At 37.0% G+C, this 23,044-nt stretch overlaps 1 protein-coding gene across 3 annotated transcripts in view; it reads left to right on the top strand.

The window, feature by feature from the left end:
- The first annotated feature begins 5,359 nt into the window (after nucleotides 1-5,359).
- Nucleotides 5,360-23,044, top strand: part of LOC134754271 (sulfhydryl oxidase 1-like) — a 43,914-nt gene continuing 26,229 nt past the window's right edge. For 2 of the 3 annotated variants that reach the window (XM_063690491.1, XM_063690490.1), the window contains exon 1: nucleotides 5,360-7,280. In XM_063690491.1, the coding sequence (XP_063546561.1) occupies nucleotides 5,590-7,280 (1,691 nt within the window). In that variant the 5' untranslated portion in view covers nucleotides 5,360-5,589. The remainder of the gene's footprint in view (nucleotides 7,281-23,044) is intronic. The other variant, XM_063690492.1, reaches the window with a different exon arrangement.

Genomic DNA, 23,044 nt, shown 5'->3' with positions numbered 1-23,044 from the left:
AAACTCTGGAACACTTGTCTGCGCAACTCCTTTGTGACATAAGTCAAAAGTCAAAAAGTCAAAAGCTTTTATTTGTTCAACATAGGTAAGGTACATAAGTACAGGTCTCACATAATCATTGTATCACTATGTTGTGCCGTAAGGCGTACAATTTTCTATTTATGGACTGTGGCTGCATGCTGAGCACAGTTACCATTACTTATCAAAATCATCTAACAAAAATTCACTTACACTATAATATGCTTTGTCAATTAAAAATTTAAATAACTTACTTTTAAAACTAATCATGTCATCTGTATTTCTTAGCTCATTTGGAATTTTATTAAAAATTTTTGGAGCCATTCCAAATATACTTTTTCTAAATAACGCCGTTTTGGAAGGCAACGAATTGATTTCATTTCTAAGACGTATACTCTTAAACTGCTGAAATAGCTGCGGATTGCATTTTACAAAAACTACAATTTCAAAAATATATAAACAGGGTAAAGTTAAGGGTTAAGTTCGTAAGTTTTTAAAGTATGGTAAACATGAATCAATTTGCTGGATTCCACATAATGATCTAATACATCTTTTAAGGCCTGAGTGTTTGGTCGCTCTCGTCGCAATACAGTTCGGCCTGAGTACCTGGCAACTTGAACTTCTTCAGATGCAGCGAAGTATCACTCTGTAAGAGCTCCTGTAACTCTGGATCTCTCGTCTGCGATTGCGCCAATCTCTCCAAATCGATCGGCTGTGCGACTTCCTCAATGCGCGACAGGGTGTCTGCCACCACGTTATATTTTCCAGAGATATGTCTTATGTCAGTCGTGAATTGCGCTATGAAGTCCAAATGTCTGAACTGTCTAGGTGAGCAGTTATCCTTGAAGCAGATGGGTTTGTGGTCCGTATAGATTGCGAAGTCCCTGGCCTCAACCATGTGCCTGAAGTACTTTAGCGCTTCGTATATGGCCAGAAGCTCACGGTCGTACGGCGAGTACTTACGTTGCGCGGGGCTCAATTTTCTCGAGAAGAACGCCAGGGGCTGCCACTTCTCGTCGATATATTGTTGTAGCGCGGCGCCCATGGCGATATCAGAAGCGTCGGTAACGATGGCCAGCTTAGCCTCACTATTCGGATGCGCTAACAATGCAGCCTGACATAAGCTGTCCTTACAACGCTCAAAAGCTTCATCTTCTTCAGCACTAAAGTCAACGGGATGAGAAGGCTTTACAGATCCAGTTAAAAGCGCATGAAGTGGAGCCTGAGCTGCTGCTGCCCCGGGGATAAATCTGCGGTAAAAATTAATCATTCCTAAGAATCTGCGCAGCTCCCTCACATTCTTTGGGACCGGGAAGTCTTTAATGGCATCGACCTTGGATGGGAGGGGCTTGGTACCTCTGGCTGAAATGCTGTAGCCCAGGAACTTTACCTCCGGTGCACCGAAGACACATTTGGACGTGTTAACCACCATCCCGAACTCTTGGAATTTGGCAAACAACTGGCGCAGGTGCTCCTTGTGTTGTGAGTTACTTCATCTTTCGAGTACACCAGGAAGTCATCTAAATAGGCATAACAAAAATCCAGCCCCCTTACCATCTCGTCCACAAACCTTTGAAACGTTTGGGCAGCATTCCTGAGCCCGAACGTCATATACGGGAACTCGAAGAGGCCAAACGGTGTGGTAATCGAGGTCTTCTGGATGTCTTCTGGGTTTACGGGGATCTGGTTGTACGCCTTCTCAAGGTCGATGGTGGAGAAAACCTGACAACCAGAAATACTGTGAGCAAAGTCATGTATATGCCGAATGGGATATTTATCCGGAATAGTCCTGGCATTGAGCATTCGGTAGTCACCGCAAGGCCTCCAGCCATTGTTCTTCTTGGGAACTAAATGCAGAGGTGACGACCAAGGTGACTCTGAAGGTCTGGCTATTCCACTTTGAAGCATTGAGGAGAACTCGTCCCGAGCAATCTTTAATTTATCCGGAGCCAACCGTCGAGGAGAGCAAGACACAGGTGGCCCTGGAGTAGTCCTTATAAAATGTAGGACGTTGTGCTTTGGAACCCGATGAACGCCAAATGGGCGAGTAATGTCGGGGTATTCAAGTAGTATGCGATGATAATCTGACTCACCTGACACCACTTTGACTGAAGAAATTTCGTCTGTCGAACATCCAGGCAAAGCCACGGCGCACAAGCTAGTCATACTGTCGATTAGCTGTTTATTCCTGCAGTCGACAATAAGGCCATAATATGCCAGGAAGTCTACGTCGATTATTGGCTTCGTGACATCCGCAACAATAAATTGCCAAGCATAGTCGCGGCGCAAGCCTAGGTTCAGCACTAAGTGAATGTAGCCGTAAGTAATTATAGGTGAGCCATTCGCTGCAGCTAACTCGTAGTTGGTAGGGTGTCGCCGATATTTTAGTTGAGACCTAGGGAAGACACAGACGTCGCTGCCAGTATCCACGAGAAACTGTATCTTCGTTGATTGGTCCGTAACAAATAAGCGACCGGGGCTAGGGCAAACGGCGGTCGCCATTAACGAGTGCCCCTTTCGTTTCCCGCCAGGTAGTCGCAAGGTTTCACGCATTTTGTTGCCTTCTCACCGAACTTCGCATGGTACATACCAGCACTCGGGAAACTTGCGGTAATTTGACTGCGACCTCTGTGAGCTGGAGCGATTGCGGGACTTGCTAGATGCACGAGATCTTGATCGCGACGGCCTGTCACTATCGAGCTGACTTTTTAGTGCTTTCATGTCCTTAGTCAACTCACTCACTTGACGCATGAGGGTAGCCAGTTGAGGATCAGGCGCTGATGCTGCGGCTACTTGAGGAGTTGCTACGTCGTGAACACGGTCAGCCAACTCAGCGAGCTCTTCAATTGGGTCATTGGGCTTCGATGCGATCACAAATTGCATGTTGCTTGGCAGGCGAGACGTCCAGATAGATAAAAGAAACTCATCGGGTATATTCAGTCCTGCCAAATGACGTAGGTGGCGGAGAAACTGGGAAGGTTTTCTATCACCCAACTCTTCCTGACTAAGTAGTTGCTTTACTTTCTTCTGCCGGGACACCGAGAGTCGCTTGATGAGCTCGTCTTTAATCTTTTTATATTTGTCAGTAGCTGGTGGCGAAACAATTATATCCTCCACCTCAGCAGCATACTGAGAGTCGAGCTGCGCGACGATGTAATTGTATTTGGTAGCATCCGCAGTAATATTGGAAAGAGTAAATTGAGATTCCATTTGAGCGAACCATACTGCAGGTTTCTCCGGCCAAAACATAGGCACTTTTACACCGATGCGGTAAATTTCCGACGGTATCGGTATGCCGCTCTCTTGAGTACCTTTTCTTGGTTTGGTTGGCCCAGGGATCTCTGACGTGTCTACGAATCCGTCACTATCGTTATCGCTCATTTTCAGTGTTCCACGTGGTCACCAGTGTAGATGTGGTAATAATTAGGCACCAAACTTTGTACACACCGATTTATTAGAGTAACAGTTTAGGCACCATACACATCTATATAAAATAGAAGGAGAAAAGCGAAAGCGCATGCAAAACAATTATTTAACATACAAATTATTTGAAATACAATTTTACGTGACAGCAAGAATAACACATGCGTCTCCAAGGGCTCACTGCGCCTGCGGGCGGCGGGCGCAATGCATCGCTGTCAGCGCTGCAACCGAGGGCCGCTCATTAGACCGTCCTGTACGGCACCCAGCGCTTACAGCTGCACTCGGATTATTGACTAAACAAAATATAAATTCATCCCTACAAAACCATAAAATGTTATACGCATATTAACAATGTAACACCTGAAAATCATGAAGGTAGCAAAAAATAAAAACAAAGTTTACTACAGTTACTATTTTTTTAATACATTTTAATCAAGCATATTTTCTTATGCACCTTCATAGTTAACATAGGTAGTATAGGTACTTAACTTATAGGAAGAAACATTTCCTTATTCTCCTTAAATCCTTACTTAAAAAAATTCTAAAACACGTTTAAACGAACAAAATTTTGTACTACTATACTAAATAATAAATATTTACGTCATTTCTGTACGTAAACTATGGTATAGAATTATACTTTTATATAAGAAATTCAGTAAACTTTCATTTAAAACAAAAACAAACAAAATACTTACCATAATTCCGGGAACAAGCACACAAAGCGTCACCTCTACTTTACTGAGCCGGTGGCCGGCGGACTCGGCTACACCATATTGCCGGTTTTTCGAACGTTTCGGTCCGGCCGAAAGGTTCGGCCGTTTTTTGGCCGAAACCGAAACTACGGCCGAAACATGATGTTTTGGCCGAAACTGGCCGAAGCCGAAACCGAATCTTCGGTCGGACACTACTTTTTAGTAAACCATAGAGTAACTTATACATACTGTACCTTTTCAAGACCTTTCTTTATTCATAATGTTGTTACATGGTTGTTATCTGGCAACGGTTATTTACTGTCAGAAAAATAAATACGAACGAAATTGATACGAACTTATTATTTGTCTATTAATTTTAAAGTGCATAGCAGAGCAAAGTAAAATCGGAGCATGCAAGCAAGCAGCATAAAACAAGAGTAAAATTCAAATAGGGTAATTAGAATCCCAATAGTTTCAATGTTACAAAACCTGGAGGTTTAACCGTTTAAAATTTTAACGGTGCTCAAGGCAATGCCGGGAGGCCTAGATATCCTCGAAGGTAAGAACAAAATACCATCCTTGGCGCTCATTGCAACCAGCAATGAAAGGCTGCCTATGATAAAGACCTTTAAAATTATACTAATTTTGTTTAAGACATACTTGTCCGATAACACTGCAAAGATTTGTGCAATTTGATTCCGCTAAATAAGACGAGATAGTTTGCATCTATGAAGATACGTGCGTAGACAAAGCATACGACCTATGCCTGAAATTCATCAGCTACAAGAAGACTATTTTGTCTACCTATACTTGGATAAACATACTTGTTCTACTATGAAGTACAGTGTATGTTTTTTAATTATTTTGATTTAATTTTTTATAAACTTTTTCTACTCACGCATGCACGCTACGCACACATACATCGTTAGTTACGGATGCAAATCGGAGATGGCGTTTTCAAATCAGTTTCCATAAAATGCTTGAACAGGGCTCTCTTTTTCTATATACTTACTAGTTACTATACTCTTTGAAAATGAAATAGAATGAAAATCAAAATTTATTAATAACATAACATACATTTATTATATTATTAAACATACTTTGTATAATACTCAACAAAAAAACTACATTTTGTTGTATCCAGGCCAGTAATGTGTAAAAAAAAGTCTATCAATGCAGTGCAATTTGACGTTTGACGTAATCAATCAAACTATACTAATACTAAACGAAGTTTCGCCTTGCTTGACGAATTGACCGTCGAAAGCGCTGAACATTTTTCTTTCCTGTACCTAAATCGAACCATGACGTATTTAAATTTGCACAGATGAAGCCTATGAAATAGGACATTTCATTTACGGAGTTTAGTTGCTTGCCGGCTCGGCTGGTAGCGGTTACTTGCCGGACAATTATGACATAGTTTTTTATTGACTTTTTAGTGCAAATATAGGAAGTCAAAATGAACATCAGGCAATTACTTGTCGTATATTTCGCTGTTTTCGTGGGTTTAGTGAGTGGTGCAGTTATCGTTAACGACGACGATGTGGAAGAGCAGGGCCTGTATCGTAAGTCAGACAAAGTTGTTATACTAACTCAACGTAACTTCGAAAGAAAAGTGTACGGCCAGAACAGAGCGCAAGTTGTGCAGTTCTATAATAGTTATTGCGGGCATTGTAGAGCTTTCTCGCCAAAGTTCAAAAGTTTATCAGCTGAGATACAACCTTGGGAAAACATATTTAAATTAGCAGTTATAGATTGTTCTGAGGAGGAGAACAATGAAATATGCAGGCAATTTGAGATCATGGCGTATCCGTCCCTGCGATACATTCATGAGAATTATATTAAGGGCAATGCTAATGTAGGTGAGAAGCTAAATGCCATTGATACAGCTGAAAAACTTAAATCTGAAATAGTACACAAAATGCAGGTAGAGCAAGCAATGGGACGTTTATCTTTTGCTCCTCCTCTCGGTATAGCCTCATACTCCAGTTTCACGGCAGCCCTCTCTGACGTGCCAAACTCTATCATATACACATTCTTAGTGTTTGAGTCCGAGAACAGTACTGTTGGCTCCGAGCTCGCTCTGGATGTAAACGACTACACTAATATCAGAGTGAAGAGAGTGTATGACACTAGTGAGCTGGTTAGGTTGGCAGGAGTGACTCATTTCCCAGGTCTAGTTGCAGTCAGAACTAGTACATTAGAGGCTACCCCTCTAACACCTAAAAATCCTAATAAAGCTAATTTATTGAAGGCTGTCAATACATTTTTACTATCTAAAAATTATGCTTTACCAATTCGCAAGACTCATACCAATGATGTTGATCCTGACCATAATGCCAACAAAATATTACATGACAGTTCTGACACAGTCTACTACAGCGACTTAGAGAAAACAATTAAAACATCTTTACACACAGAAATTACAAGACACAAAATATTGACTGGAGAGCCGCTACAAGCTCTGTTAAATTATTTGGATGTATTGCTCAGTTCATTTCCCTTCAGAGGTAATCTTCAGGAATACATTCAGGCCTTAAGGAACAAACTTGCAACTAGAACTGAATGGGATGGTGCAGATATATTTGAAATGGTGAAGAAGTTGGAGACAGTCCATGCACCCGTGTATGTTACTAACTTGGAATATGTTGGCTGCCGCGGTAGCCAATCGACATACCGCGGCTACACTTGTGGGCTGTGGACCTTGTTCCACACGCTCACTGTCAATGCTGCCCTCAGACCTGGCAAGGCGGGACCCAAGGTACTGCAAGCTCTTCATGGTTATGTAAAACATTTCTTTGGATGCACAGAATGTGCACAGCATTTTCAAGCCATGGCAGCCAGGAATAAATTGTTTGATGTGAAAGAAAATGAGAAAGCTGTTTTGTGGTTGTGGATTTCCCATAATGAAGTGAACTTGAGATTGGCCGGTGATGTTACTGAGGACCCTGAGCATCCCAAGATACAGTTCCCAAGTGTCAGCAAGTGTCGTGAGTGCCGGCTTGCACGTGGCGCCTGGAACCTGCCTGCGGTGTACCAGTACCTGCAGACGATGTACAGCTCTGGCAACATCAAGGACGCCGCCAGGAGGTCGGCCCTTGCTGCGCCAAGCCCCTTCTCCAACCTGGACCTCGGAATGCTAAGCCTCCTGTACATATTATCTTTTATTCTTCTTATTCTAGTAGTGAAATTTTTCCTTACTAAGCATTTTTACAGAAAACGTGCATACAGGCATGGAAGGGGTAAAGTTTATATTATAACACAATGACTAAGTATTATATTAGTTACTTGTTTTTTAATAATATTGTTATCAAGTTAGTGAATGACACTTGTCATCACTTGTGACTGGTTGTGTGTTATGTTATCACATAAACATGATAATGGTGATTTACCTATTGCATTGACACCAACCATCATCATCATCCGTGTTACCTAGCTATTATATTATATCACACGGCATGTTGCATTATGTCACGTGTTTTTGTTAGACTACTTACATACCTCTGACTTATTAAAATTACTGTTTCAGCTATAACCACATTTAGATTTGCGCAGATCATTTATTGTCCTGAGTGTTAACAGTGCAGTAAGTTACCATCAGCATCACTAACTTCACTAAAAATGCATTTTAACTGGTCACATTTTACAGTCACATAGCTTGGAACTTCTCAATTCTCTTCTTATTTTTTTTATTTACATCTCATAAGCCGTTAATAAAATTTCTCGAGAGCTTACCGCGAACCGCGAAAGAAGTTTTGCCTCTCTGTCGCACTTGTAAATTCATACCTAAGTGCGAAACAGAGGCAAACAAAACTTCGCTCCTGGTTCGCGGAAGGCCCCATGAATAATTTCACACAGGTTCCGATTTAAGCACTGACTAATACGTGCTTATGTACTTTTTGCCTATTAAATGAGTATGTGGGTATGTACTTTTTGAGTGTCTTGCAGTGCGAATTCACATAGAAAATATGATCAATTCTTTAAAAAAGGGCTCATTTCTTCTTAACTGTCATTCAATTGTTTTCCAATAATGTCTTATCATTCCACTATAATTAGGTACTTGATTGTGTTACTAATCTGGACTGTTGGATTAATTCTTAGAATAATTGATGCCAATTAATTAACTTACATTATTGTAGTATACAGCATGTCACAGAGTATTTTGGTCTTCCAAACAATCGGTCATTCAAATACTTATCAAGATTTTTTTAAATTCTATAACAGTTTTACTAGTAACTGAAAAGTCTTATAAGTCATGATTTACTTTTGTGCAGTAGTTAAGTAGGTGTATGTATAAGTAACTAAATTTTTATGCAAACGTAATGTTTGATACCATACAAACGTTAACATCAACGTAAACACATGCCAAAACGAAAGTTCTCGTCAGTTAACCTTTCCTTTCACCATTGAGTATTTATTGTCAGTATTTGGTTGCTATTCATGACTTGACGACTTCGGCGACTTCCTTCATTGAGTGATTACCATTAATTAACGAGCAGTGGGAAGGGAAGTGGCATGGATGGAGTAGGTACCTACCTGCTATGAAAGCGTATTGACGGTATTAATACCGAACCCTTGAACACATTCATCATCAACTAACCTTTCCTTTCACCATTGAGTATTTATTGTCAGTATTTGGTTGCTATTCATGACTTGACGACTTCGGCGACTTCCTTCATTGAGTGATTACCATTAATTAACGAGCAGTGGGAAGGGAAGTGGCATGGATGGAGTAGGTACCTACCTGCTATGAAAGCGTATTGACGGTATTAATACCGAACCCTTGAACACATTCATCATCAACATCTACAATACTTTCAGAAAATGTAATGTTAATTTAATTTAATTATAAAGTTTTAGTAATTGAGTGCAGTATTTTCTAGAAAGGAATTGAGTACGAGTAGTTAGGCACGTCTTGGTGGAATTTGAGGATGGTGGGAGAGTAGACCTGTACCGCTGGCTATATTTTGACCCCTAGGTTATAAAAATATTAAAGTCAATTCTGTTTTCGCTTATGAATACTTTGTTAAGATGTAAATCTTACATTTTGTTTTGTGTCATATATATAATTTGCTTTTCTAGTAATTTGTTATTTTGTGGTAATTATTTTTTATTTTGAATTATTTTGGAGAAAAAAATATTCGAGAGAAAACATGTAACTGTGTTGCATTTAGGATAGTGTTTTTAGTGTGAAAACATAGTTTGTGTCAATTACGTCCACTGCAATCTGATACTATGTCATAATATTCTAAATGACACAAAAAAAAAATTAGAGTTAAAAAAAATTACTTAGGTCGAATTTAATCGTTTAAATAGGTTCATTAAATGATTTTGTGTCTTATTAAGGCATAGCTTCATAAGATATTTGATGATTTTGTTGTAACAGGCTGTCACCTTTACAAAAGAATATTAAAGATATTAGAGTTTACATCTTATTAATTTGAAATGCGGGATAAATAAGATGTATGAATTTGTGTCACTTGCATCCACTGCATAAACAAATATCACAAAAATATTATTTGCGTTCAAACGAAGCTAGCGGGCGGTCTGAATGGGCAACGGAGGCCGTGCAGGGTGGGGCCGCGGCGTGACCTTGCCGTACGCAACGCATGTTTACTTCGCCTGTGCGCCAAATTAACGCAACTTATTCAAAGAAGTTACGCAAACAACACAACAACAAGCAACAAGCAAGCAAAGAATGCGTCGAATTATCTTTTACCTATTTAAAACTTATAGATATTGTACAATGTCACCATTATGCAAAAGAACTGTAAGTACATGTTTGATTTGCGAGCGAGCTGGCAACATTGCGCAGGGAAATCTTGAAAATATCGCGTTTACGTGAACGCCACATACATTTGTGACAGTGATAGGGAAAAGGTACCACTAAAGTAAAATTTGGTTATTAATACCGTGACTTTCTTTCATTCTTTGATAAAAAAAATTGCTATTTATGCAACAAGTGCGGAAATCATCTTTACGCACGTGTATCATACAATGTTTTACTATGCATTGTGCGAGTAAATAAAAAAACATATCATGGCAAATAAGTTTAATTATTAAAAGGAGTGTTTTAAATCGACACGAGTTGCGAATTACCTATTCGCACGTATATCGTACGTTTTACAGTACATATGGCCCTTTAAACTTTCGACATATGCACGGTAAGTGCTCTTTTCCGCACTAGTGCGAGAAAGTAGCACCATATGTACTGTAAAAAAAAAATTGAAAACAAAAAGCACTAGTGCGGAAAAGCAGTACTTTCCGCACGATATGGCTCCGTAGGAAACGCACTTTTCGAGCACATGCATTGTAAAAAAAATATAGGACTGTATCTCCTAAACCATGCGTCGTAGCGCAAAAATAATAAAATTTACGTTCCCCTTTATGTAACCCAAAAGTAATACATGAAAAATACAATGAAAAAAAGACAAAATCTTTATAGGGCTGTATTAGCTGTATCTCCTAAATCGTGCATCGTAGCGCAAAAATAATCAAATTTTCGCTCCCCTTTAAGAAGCCCCTAATTAAGATTTAAAAACGCAAAAAAGAAAAAAAAGAGGAAAAAATCTTTATAGGGCTGTATCTCCTAAACCGTGCGTCGTAGCGCAAAAATAAACGTTTCGGTCCCGTTTATGTAACCATTAATTTATATTTAAAAAAACGCAATAAACAAAAAACATAAAAAAAACTTTTTAGGGCTGTATCTCCTAAACCGTCGTAGCGCAAAAATAATCAAATTTTCGTTATATATATATAGATATAATATCTCCTAAACCGTGCATGGTGGCGCAAAAATAATAAAAGTTTCGTTCGCCTTTATGCAACTCATAATTTATATTTAAAAAAAAAACGCAAAAAAAAAATAAAAAAATCATTATAGGGCTGTATCTCTTAAACCATGCGTTGTAGCGCAAAAATAATAAAAATTTCGTTCCCCTTTATGAAGCCCCAAAGTAATATACTAAAAACACAATGAAAAAAAAAGAAAAAAAATAACAAAAAAACTTTATAGGGCTGTATCTCCTACACCGTGCATCGTAGCGCAAAAATAATTAAAAAAACCCCTTTAAGAAACCCCTAATTAAGATTGAAAAACGCAAAAAAGAAAAAGAGGAAAAAAATCATTTTAGGGCTGTATCTCCTAAACCGTGCGTCGTAGCGCAAAAATAATAAAATTTTCGTTCCCCTTTACGGAACCCCAAAGTAATATACAAAAAACACAATGAAAAAAAAAATAACAAAAAAAAACTTTATCTCCTAAACCGTCGTAGCGCAAAAATAATCAAATTTTCGTTCCCCTTTGTGGAACCCCAAACTAATATACAAAAAACACAATAAAAAAAAAACAAAAAAAAAATCTTTATAGGGCTGCATCTCCTAAATCGTGCATCGTAGCGCAAAAATAATCAATTTTTCGTTCCCCTTTAAGAAACCCTTAATTAATACTTAAAAAAAAAACAAAAAAAACAGGAAAAAATCTTTATAGAGCTATATCTCCTAAACCGTGTGTGGTAGCGCAAAAATAACAAAATTTTCGTTCCCCTATACGGAACCCCAAAGTAGTATACAAAAAACACAATGAAAAAAAAAAACAACAAAAAAATCTTTATAGGGCTGCATCTCCTAAACCGTGCATCGTAGCACAAAAATAATCAAAATTTCGTTCCCCTTAAGAAACCCTTAATTAAAACTTAAAAAAAAACAGGAAAAAAACTTTATAGAGCTATTATAGCTATATATATATAGATATAATATCTCTTAAACCGTGCGTGGTACCGCAAAAACAATAAAATTTTCTTTCCCCTTTATGCAACCCATAATTTATATTTAAAAAAAAAACGCAATATTTAAAAAAAAATCTTTATAGGGCTGTATCTCCTAAACCATGCGTCGTAGCGCAAAAATAATAAAATTTTCGTTCCCCTTTATGCAACCCATAATTTATATTTAAAAAAAACGCAAAATTTAAAAAAAAATCATTATAGGGCTGTATCTCTTAAACCATGCGTCGTAGCGCAAAAATAATTAAAAAAACCCCTTTAAGAAACCCGTATTTAATACTTTAAATAAAACAAAAAAAAACCAGGAAAAAACCTTTATAGAGCTGTATCTCCTAAACCGTGCGTGGTACCGCAAAAACAATAAAATTTTCGTTCCCCTTTATGCAACCCATAATTTATATTTAAAAAAACGCAAAATTTAAAAAAAAACTTTATAGGGCTGTATCTCCTAAACCATGCGTCGTAGCGCAAAAATAATAAAATTTTCGTTCCCCTTTATGAAGCCCCAAAATAATATATAAAAACACAAAAAAAAGAAAAAAATAATAAAAAAACTTTATAGGGCTGTATCTCCTAAACCGTGCATCGTAGCGAAAAATAATCAAATTTTCGTTCCCCTTAAGAAGCCCTTAATTAAGATTTAAAAACGTAAAAAAGAAAAAGAAAAAAATCTATATAGGGCTGTATCTCCTAAACCGTGCGTCGTAGCGCAAAAATAATCAACTTTTCGGTCCCCTTTATGTAACCATTAATTTATACAAAAAAAAAACGCAAAAAAAAGAGATTTTTTTTTATAGGGCTTGATCTCCTAAACCATGCGTCGTAGCGCAAAAATAATTAAATTTTCGTTCCCCTTTATGAAACCCCAAAGTAATATACAAAAAACACAATGTAAAAAAGAAAAAAAGAAAAAATCAATAAAAAAAACTTTACAGGGCTGTATCTCCTAAACCGTGCGTCGTAGCGCAAAAATAATCAAATTTTCTTTCCTCTTTATTCAACCCATAATTTATATTTAAAAAAAACGCTTTCACTTAACTGCTGTAACTCGGAAACCTAGAATCCACAAAGGGGACTTTACTAAATTATGACACATATTAAAGCCTGACCAGTAATATATGATCATTGTCAAGAGGGCGCTGTTCATTCTCATGTATAGGGTGACAGTTCAGTATAGTATGAAAAAATATTGTATTTAATGAACATCATCATCATTGTAATTAATGTTGCTTGCCACGCTTAAACATAACAAAAATCACAATAAATTGCGTCTTAAAATAAACTTAAAAAGTCTACTAAAAATCGAAACAAAAGTAATTTTTAAGTCGCTGATGTGACATTCTCAATCAAAAGGTAGGTACCACTTTGTCGTTTACCATAAAGACGAAATTTGATTATATCTTTATACAAATAACCTGTCAGAGAAAGTGGTACCTTTTGATAAGGAACGTCACAAATGTTGGTCAGTATGAGGAGTGCAGCCTACAGTTTATTTTTAATTATATTTATAATACATACTACGGTAAGATTGATAAGACAATGTAATTATGCCTCCGAATGAAATAAATACACTGTATCGCAAAACTAAGTGGCGAGACAGCTCATAATGCCATCTCTTTCACTCTTGGTTGGTCTTAACAAGGGTAAAGGAGATAGTATTAAGATCTCAGTCGCAAGCTGATATTGCGGCAAGTATAATAAGCACCCCACCCGCGTAGGTACCCTTCCCCGCGCACGCCCTTCTTGCTCAATTGAGTTTTATTTTGCCAGATAGTAAAAAAAACCGTGGATCAAAATGACCCAAATTATGAATGATGTCTCAATGTGGTATTATAATATTGTAGACGTAAACTTAATAATATGAATTTTTTTTGTGGCAGATACAGGGTGTTAATTAGAAAAAAAAATATTTTAAATAAAAGCGGTGGATGAATTTGACACAGATTTGTTTGAATAACATATAACAATGTTCTGTAAAGTACAACACTTCACTTACCGACTCTAATATTTTTTTAGGCGTTTTAGGATCAATATTAGGTATTTATTAAATGCCATTATACCCGTGGATGAAAATGACACAAAATGCGTGTGTACGTCGAAAGCCACTTTGCCTTTACAGGGAAACAAAGAATTTCGTCTCTAATATTTTTTTTACAGAATGCTGATTGAAAAAAGAAATACCTAAATTTCTACCTAAGCAAATACCTAGGATGACACAAAATATTATTTTTAGGTTTAGTATATGGTCTGGAAACTATATATAAAAAATAAGCAACATTAATATTCTTATAACCTCAGAAGTTATTGGTACAGGTCTAGAGTGGGACGTTTGTGAATAACGGCAAAGGATTCTTTCGTGCGTTTCTCGACACTCATCCTGTAATATGGTGCATTACGCGCGTTATCGTGAATGACACGAACTTCGTACAAATTGATAGGTAGTAGATTACATTTACATAATAATATAATATAATATAATATAATATAACCGTGACTTTTTAAACAACTTTAACAGTGAACAACTAATAAGCGTGTTAATAATTGTATCCAAAATGTTACAAGGCTGGTTTATAGAGAGAAATGTATAAAATATAAATATTAGGTAATAGGAGGTATACCTAACACCTTACTGTCTTATGATTAAGAAGCATAAATTATAGGGTGTGTAAATTCAATACGGGCGAATATTTCAACGGTGGTTAGTATAGGACCTAAGAAGCATATACATTTGGCTTAGAAATACAATGAAAATATTTACCATACAAAATAATTCGGCCCGCAATGTAATGCAACACACAAGTTACGACATACGAGCTTTTTCAAGTTAGTACTATGCCTTATGGGAAACGGCCGAAGAGATAGTTCAGATCCGGAAACCGCCACCAACTTTTAGTATGTTTTTGGATATGGTACTGGATCTCCAAAACTGCCGGGAGACAGCGGCGCCGGCCATCTACTTCAGAGGAATGACGTCAACAAAATGACTCTCGCCTCGCTGCGAATATTGCATATATATTGCACCCAAACTATGCATTGTACATACACGTGTGGAGTATTAAACGAAAGCCAATTAAATATTCTATATTTCATTTATCGACTATGTACCAAAATATACAATAGTTTAAGAGCAAATTAAAAAGATATCAAAATAATAAAAAAAAAACGTTTGTTTGGGTTTTGCAACCAAACCAAAAGTCTAACGTTAAATCAATGTACTACCACATTAAAGCTGATATCTTAAGCCATACACTGATATCAAAAAAATCTAAATCAGACCAAAAATGTGAAAATTATGCATCAAAATGTAGGTATATGCTAGAACAAATGCATTAAAGTCAAAGAGGATACAATATTATAGAGCGGTACTGTCATAGTAAATTTTGTAACCACAGTAAATTCACTGCCATCTTCTCACACTTTAAAACTAAAAATGAAGATTTATAAAAATATGATAAAAATGTATTTAAATATGGATAAATGTTTTTTTTATTTGTATTAATTATTTTTATGATTTTGACCCATGTTCTTTGACTGATATGCGTTAAAATTGTTAAAAAACAAACGAAACCGTCAACGCCCTCTATACGAGAGTAGGCCAAAGGTACTGGCGCCATCTGATCGAGAGTCAAATTTTCGTGATTTTCGAGGCACGTTTTTTCCTTAGACTGTATCCATCTATTACGGAGTTATATCTATCTTTGATTAAATTTAAAAAAAATAAAATTGGTCATTTTAAGGATAATCCGCATAAGCTTCTAGTATGTTATTAGCAATATAAAAAAACCGGCCAAGTGCGAGTCGGACTCGCGCACGAAGGGTTCCGTACCATTACGGGAAAAAACAGCAAAAAAATCACGTTTGTTGTATGGGAGCCCCATTTAAATATTTATATTATTCTGTTTTTAGTATTTGTAGTTATAGCGGCAACAGAAATACATCATCTGTGAAAATTTCAACTGTCTAGCTATCACGGTTCATGAGATACAGCACGGTGACAGACAGACAGACGGACGGACAGACGGACAGCGGAGTCTTAGTAATAGGGTCCCGTTTTTACCCTTTGGGTACGGAACCCTAAAAAGGATCATACACCTGCTGGGAGACAATCTATAGTGCCCGAGTGACAAATAATGGCGTCATACATGTGACCACTGCCGAAATTTGCAAAATCTAAATTATAACTATACCATGAGTCATATATACACGTGTGCTACATCAGACGAAAGGTTATGAAGTATATTATTATCTCATTCCCACGAGCGCTTTTTCAACGCGCGTTAAAAAAGCGTTTGAATGACACAAATGGAAACATGTGTATTTATTCACACGATGGCGGTAGCGCTTTTTATCAAGCGTTGTTGGATATTGTTTCAACTTTAAGCGTTGGTCTTTAAATCGAATTTAGCGTGCAGGCAGATTCAAGCGCTTTTTTAAGGCGCGTTGAAAAAGCGCTCGTGTGGGTCACTAACGGTAGGAAATGAACCATTGACTTATATTATAGAAAACAATACATATATGTATGCACTTAGGAAAACAGATAAGCTTTAATAAGATGAACAACGAGTTAGAAATTGAACGGAGAGCACAAAATACCTGGAACAAATACTGGCAGCTAAAAGATGTATTTAAGAGTAACATGCCTATCAGCTTGAAGAATAAGTCACAGTATTACAATTATTCTTCCCTACAGTAGCGCAACGCCTTTGATGTCGCGCGATGCTGCCACCAGTGTAGGTACTTACGCTGTCATGTCACATGCAAATATGCTAGGGTTGTCACAAAATGGGAAATAAAACAATTGTGATTATTACTAGTTTGATGTATCATTTATTCATATGTACATTCAAAATACCTCCTACTACATAATTTTGATAAAACTTCATAAGGTTTTTCTCGTCACGATCGAGTGCAAGTAGCCCTTAACTTAGTTAATACAAACACGAACTTTTCTCATAAAAAGTGGTTTTGCTTTGTTTGTAGCTCCTAAAATATACATTGTTTTTATAAATAATGTATTAACGAATCATAATATATTTAATAACCTTTCGTTTGATATAGTACACGTGTATGTATGACTCATGGTATAGTAATAATTCTGATTTTGCAAATCTCGGTAGTGGTCATACATGTATGACGCCATTATTTGTCACTCAGGCACTATAGAGATTGTCTCCCAGCAGTTTTATGATCCTTTGTATATTGCTAATAACATACTAGAAGCTTATGCGGATTATCCTTAAAAGGACCAATTTCGATTTTTTAACTGTAATGCATTTGTTCTAGCAAATACCTGCATTTTGATGCATAATTTTAACATTTTTGGTCTGATTTTGATATTTTCGATATCTGTGTATGGCTTGAGACATCATCTTTAATGTTGTAGTACATTGCTTTAACGCCCGACTTTTGGTTTGGTTATAAAACCCTAATAATCGAATATTTTTTTACATCATTTTGATTTCTTTGTAAATTGCTCTTAAACTATTGTATATTTTGGTACATATTGTAAAAATTACACACAGAATATTTAATTGGCTTTCATTTAATACCCCACACGTGTATGTGCAATGAATACTTTGGATGCAATATGCAATATTCGCAACGAGGCGGGAGTCATTTTGATGACGTCATTCCGCTGAAGTAGATGGCCGGCACCGCTGTCGGCAGTTTTGTAAACCCAATACTATGTCAAATAACATACTAAAAGTTTAAAGCGGTTTCTGGATCTGAACTATATTCCCATAAGGCAGTGCACTAAGTAACTGTCAACGCTTGTTGGCAGTTAATGTAAAAAACCGGCCAAGTGCGAGTCAGACTCGCGCACGAAGGGTTCCGTACCATTACGCAAAAAAAAACGGCAAAAAAATCACGTTTGTTGTATGGGAGCCCCACAAATATTTATTTTATTGTGTTTTTAGTATTTGTTGTTATAGCGGCAACAGAAATACATCATCTGTGAAAATTTCAACTGTGTAGCTATCACGGTTCGTGAGATACAGCCTGGTGACGAACAGACGGACGGACAGACAGACAGACAAACAGACAGACAGCGGAGTCTTAGTAATAGGGTTCCGTTTTTACCCTTTGGGTACGGAACCCTAAAAAGCTCATAATGCATAGACATATATATTACTTCGTAAAGACCGGCCTTACGAGCACTACGAATAGGGCCGATACATTGGAGTCAAAATATCATTTAGTTACACCAGCGCGCTCAGTCGTGTGCGTGTGGCGAATTGCGGGTTATTCCCACTAGTTACGACCAAGCTGTTACCAGTGGTAACTACTGGGAATTTTTTTCCCACCTTTTACCACTGGGACAAATAATTCCCAGTTTTTTTTCCCATTAGTTACCACTGGTTAAAGATGACATTTTTTTCCCAGTAGTTAACACAAAAATTTTGGTAGAGTTCAATACTAATAAAAAACCGGCCAAGTGCGAATCCGACTCGCGCACCGAGGGTTCCGTAAATTACACAATTTAAACAATGTATTTTTTATGTGAAACGTGAGTGTAAGGTAAATTGCGGTTTACGATTTATGACGTATTAAAAAAAACTACTTACTAGATCTCGTTTAAACCAATTTTGGGTGGAAGTTTGCATGGTAATGTACATCATATATTTTTTTTTAGTTTATCATTCTCTTATTTTAGAAGTTACAGGGGGGGGACGACGACGACGACGACACACATTTTACCACTTTGGAAGTGTCTCTCGCGCAAACTATTTAGTTTGGAAAAAAAATTATGTTAGAAACCTCAATATCATTTTTGAAGACCATCTATAGATACCCCACACGTATGGGTTCGATGAAAAAAAAAAATTTGAGTTTCAATTCTAAGTATGGGGAACCCTCCAAAAATTTTGTTTCAATTTTTGTGTGAAAATCTTAATGCGGTTCACAGAATACATCTACCTACCAAGTTTCAACAGCATAGTTCTTATAGTTTCGGAAAAAAGTGGCTGTGACATACGGACGGACAGACAGACAGACATGACGAATCCATAAGGGTTCCGTTTTTTGCCATTTAGCTGCGGAACCCTAAAAAAAGTATAAATATGGAGTGCTTATAAGTCAATTAGTGTTTAAGTAAACTGCCTTAAAAGTGATCAAAAATATTATAACAGTTTAACCGGCACAAGTAATATGTAAGGATAAATTTAATCATCCATTTAGATTATTTTTAAGTGATTTTATTAGGTACGTTTTAGTATTTTTGATAATTTTCAAGGCAGTTTACTGAAATGAAACACTAATCAATTAATAATAATTTATTAAAGCAGTGTATTAAAAAAAAAACTGTGTCATTCATTTTGGGCCGGTCTGATGTTGATATCTGTATGAAGGAGTCTGATTTTTTTTATCGCGATTTCGGTATTGGTTCCATAGTTAAAGTTGTTCAGTATGACCTACATATTCACCCCTTAAATTATTGCAGGTGACTATATAAAAACCGGCCAAGTGCGAGTCGGACTCGCGTTCCAAGGGTTCCGTACATTACACAATTTAAACAATGTATTTTTTATGTGAAATGTCTTTAAAAATCCCGTAGGGGACAGATCAAAAACTAAGTCAATAAGTCCGACTCACGCTTGACTGCACATTTCTAATAGGTTTTCCGGTAATCTGTAGGTAAAGATCTATTTTGCGTATCTTTTTCAAATTTTTTGACCCAGTAGTTTCGAAGATAAAGTGAGGGGGGGGGGTGGTCATTTTTTGCCTATTTTCTTGAATAACTTCTAAAATGTTTATCTTAAAATTATAAAAAAAATATATTTGAGATTCGCACAATGAGCTCTTTCATTTGATATGTAACACGATATAGTTTGACAAACTGTATTTTTTAATTTTCTCATTTACCCCCCAAAAGTGGCACCCGTGTTTAAAATTAATTTGTTTACGTTACATGTCCATCGTTGGGTCACAAACTTACATTTGTGTACCAAATTTCAACTTAATTGGTCCAGTAGTTTCGGAGAAAATAGGCTGTGACAGACGGACAGACAGACAGACGCACGAGTGATCCTATAAGGGTTCCGTTTTTTTCTTTTGAGGTACGGAACCCTAAAAACAACATGTATTTATACTGTTTTTATTAGTATTTAACTTTAACAAGATTTTGCTGGTAACTACTGGGAAAAACCTCGTAAAAGGTGGGAAAAAAAAATCCCAATAGTTACCACTGGTAACAACTTGGTGGTAACTAGTGGGAATAACCCGAAGTTGTCTCGCAGCATAACACCGAAATGCCTAATTGCGCTGTAAAAGGATGCAAAAACCACTGTAAAAAGAGTAAGAAGAAAGTTGGGCTATCATATCATTGGTTAGTAATTGCCAATTACGATTATTTATTGCTTAAATTAAAACTAATTTTAAACGATTATTTTATTTCATTCTCACGCGCCACTGATGTTCGCTCGTACGTCATAGCGCTAATGCATTAACCTTGTAAGGGCGTCATTTCTCTTTGGAATTTATTATGAAGTAGAAGTGCATAATGCGTTATTTATTATTTATATAGATAAATATATTTACTTCAATATAATTACCCATCGTATATAATTACCGAAATTAAAGTATTATCTGTCTTACACAGGTTTTTCCCCGTTTCTTTTACATAATGATTCTAAACATTCAAAATAACAAGTCCAAGTGTTTGTTATTGTTTTATTCGTTAACTTAGGTATATATTCATTCTTATCATGTATAAAACTTAATAAAATGTAGGTAATACAAAAAAAAAGTTAAATTGGTAAGCGCTAGAAACAAAGCGCGCATTTTCAAACACCGACTAATTCACATCGCTGTCATATTCATATCACACTCTTTTGCTTTCATAAGTATCTTATAATTAAACATTTTTAAGACGCGGTTTTCAATAAAAACACAATTAAATTGTTTTCTTCTTTTCTAATGTTAAAAAAACGAAGTAGTTACAGCTATAAACGTCCATAAATCTATATTATGCGTTTTAACCAATGGAGTGTCACTAGCCATGAACCACGGACTCATGCTATTCCATATTTTTCTACATTATGTCACATTAATATTCCTAACTTTTAATACAATAGATATCGTTTCGATTAACTATAAACTTTAAACGACGCTCCTCTGTTATAAACCACGAATAAACTTAACAAGCCTTGTACGCCCGTACAAAGTTTTCGCGGCGGAGCTCACTTAGTTTTACGCAGTAGGTAACAGATGGGGCTTTTTTGCTGACATGAAGATCGCAAACGCAATTCGTATGCAATATGCATGCGCTTATCCTTACATTACATCTATGGCGTAATGGCATGTCATGTTACGTCTCGTAATTTTGCAGTACATTGCTGCTCGGTAAGTTTTAAAAACATAATTACTGGGTCATAATTAAGTGTAACTTAAAACAAGCTCGGCGTAGGTACCTACATCACATGCTTTTAGTTTTATAACAAAGCTAAATTTATTTACGTTACCTATTTGACATAATAAATAACTCCGAATACTCCAATCGACGCCACCTGGCCCGGAAACTATCCCTTAGGGGTGTCGTCCAGAAATCATGTGACCATATTTGGCCTATTTTTAACCGACTTCAATTTCATAGAAGGAGGAGGTTCTGTATTCGGTTGTGGCTATTTTTTTTTTTTTTATGTATGTTCACCGATTATTCCGAGACCCGTGGTCCGATTTGAGTAATTCTTTTTTTGTTCGAAAGGAGCTACTTTCAAGTTGGTCCCATATTAATCTGGTTCTGATCTGATGATGGGATCCCTGAGGAATTGAGGGAACTCCTCAATTTTTAAAGGCACATGTATGGTGATTTGGGTGTTTTCATAAGCAACTTGAGCATTTTCTCTCGAAAACGACCAATTTGATGAAGTGGACCTGATGATGATGATTGTTTTGAAGATAGTGATGATGATTTTTTTAATGTAGGATGTTCAGCGATTACTCCGAGACCCGTGGTCCGACTTGAACAATTCTTTTTTTGTTTGAAAGGAACTACCTCCAAGGTGGTTCCACATTAATCTGGTGCTGTTCTGATGATGGGATCCATGAGGAATTGAGGGAACTCCTCAATTTATAAAGGCACATGTTTGGTGATTTGGTCGTTTTCTTAAGCAACTTGATCATTTTTTCTAGAAAACCACCAATTTGATGAAGTGGAGCTGATGATGATGATTGTTTTGATGATAATGATTTCAGCGATTACTCCGGCACCCATGATCCGATTTGAGTTATTCTTTTTCTGTTTGAAAGAAGTTACCTCTCCAAGGTGTTTTCGTAATATTTTTGGTTTTGATCTGATGATGGAATCCGTGAGGAATTGAGGGAACTCCTCAATTTTAAAAGGCACGTGTATGGTAATTTCGGTGTTTTCTAAAGTAACTCAAGCATTTCCTCACCAATACCACCAATTTGATGTAGTGCAACTGTAGCCTAACCACGAGTTTGGCACTAAATATTCTTCGTAACTTACTTTGTACACTAATACGCCAGTACGAGCGAGATGCATAAACAGTAAGTTACGCACACGATAGCGAATATATCAATGTCAAACTCGTGGTAAGGCTACTGATAACTTCCCTCGTATGTGTATTATGATTTTTGATGTAGGTAGTTTTGGAAACAACCAAAGAGACTGAGAGGTGAAGGTAGAGGGTATTAGTGTTTGGGGGGTTTGAGGTTGGGGGTTGAGGGGAGGTGAGTTGATGGGTCGGAGACTGAGGGGTTGGGAGTTAAGGGATTGGGGGTTAACTATAAACTTTAAACGACTCTCCTCTGTTATAAACCACGAATAAACTTAACAAGCCTTGTACGCCCGTACAAAGTTTTCGCGGCGGAGCTCACTTAGTTTTACGCAGTAGGTAACAGATGGGGCTTTTTTGCTGACATGAAGATCGCAAACGCAATTCGTATGCAATATGCATGCGCTTATCCTTACATTACATCTATGGCGTAATGGCATGTCATGTTACGTCTCGTAATTTTGCAGTACATTGCTGCTCGGTAAGTTTTAAAAACATAATTACTGGGTCATAATTAAGTGTAACTTAAAACAAGCTCGGCTAGACGTGTGCGCCGCGCCGGCGCGCTGCCGCCGCCGAGCTTTTTTGCCACGCCGCCGCCGCCGATAAATGA

The sequence above is a fragment of the Cydia strobilella genome, chromosome Z (genome assembly GCF_947568885.1).
Source record: "Cydia strobilella chromosome Z, ilCydStro3.1, whole genome shotgun sequence".
NCBI lineage: Eukaryota > Metazoa > Arthropoda > Insecta > Lepidoptera > Tortricidae > Cydia > Cydia strobilella.
This window is presented reverse-complemented; position numbering and strand designations above follow the sequence as displayed.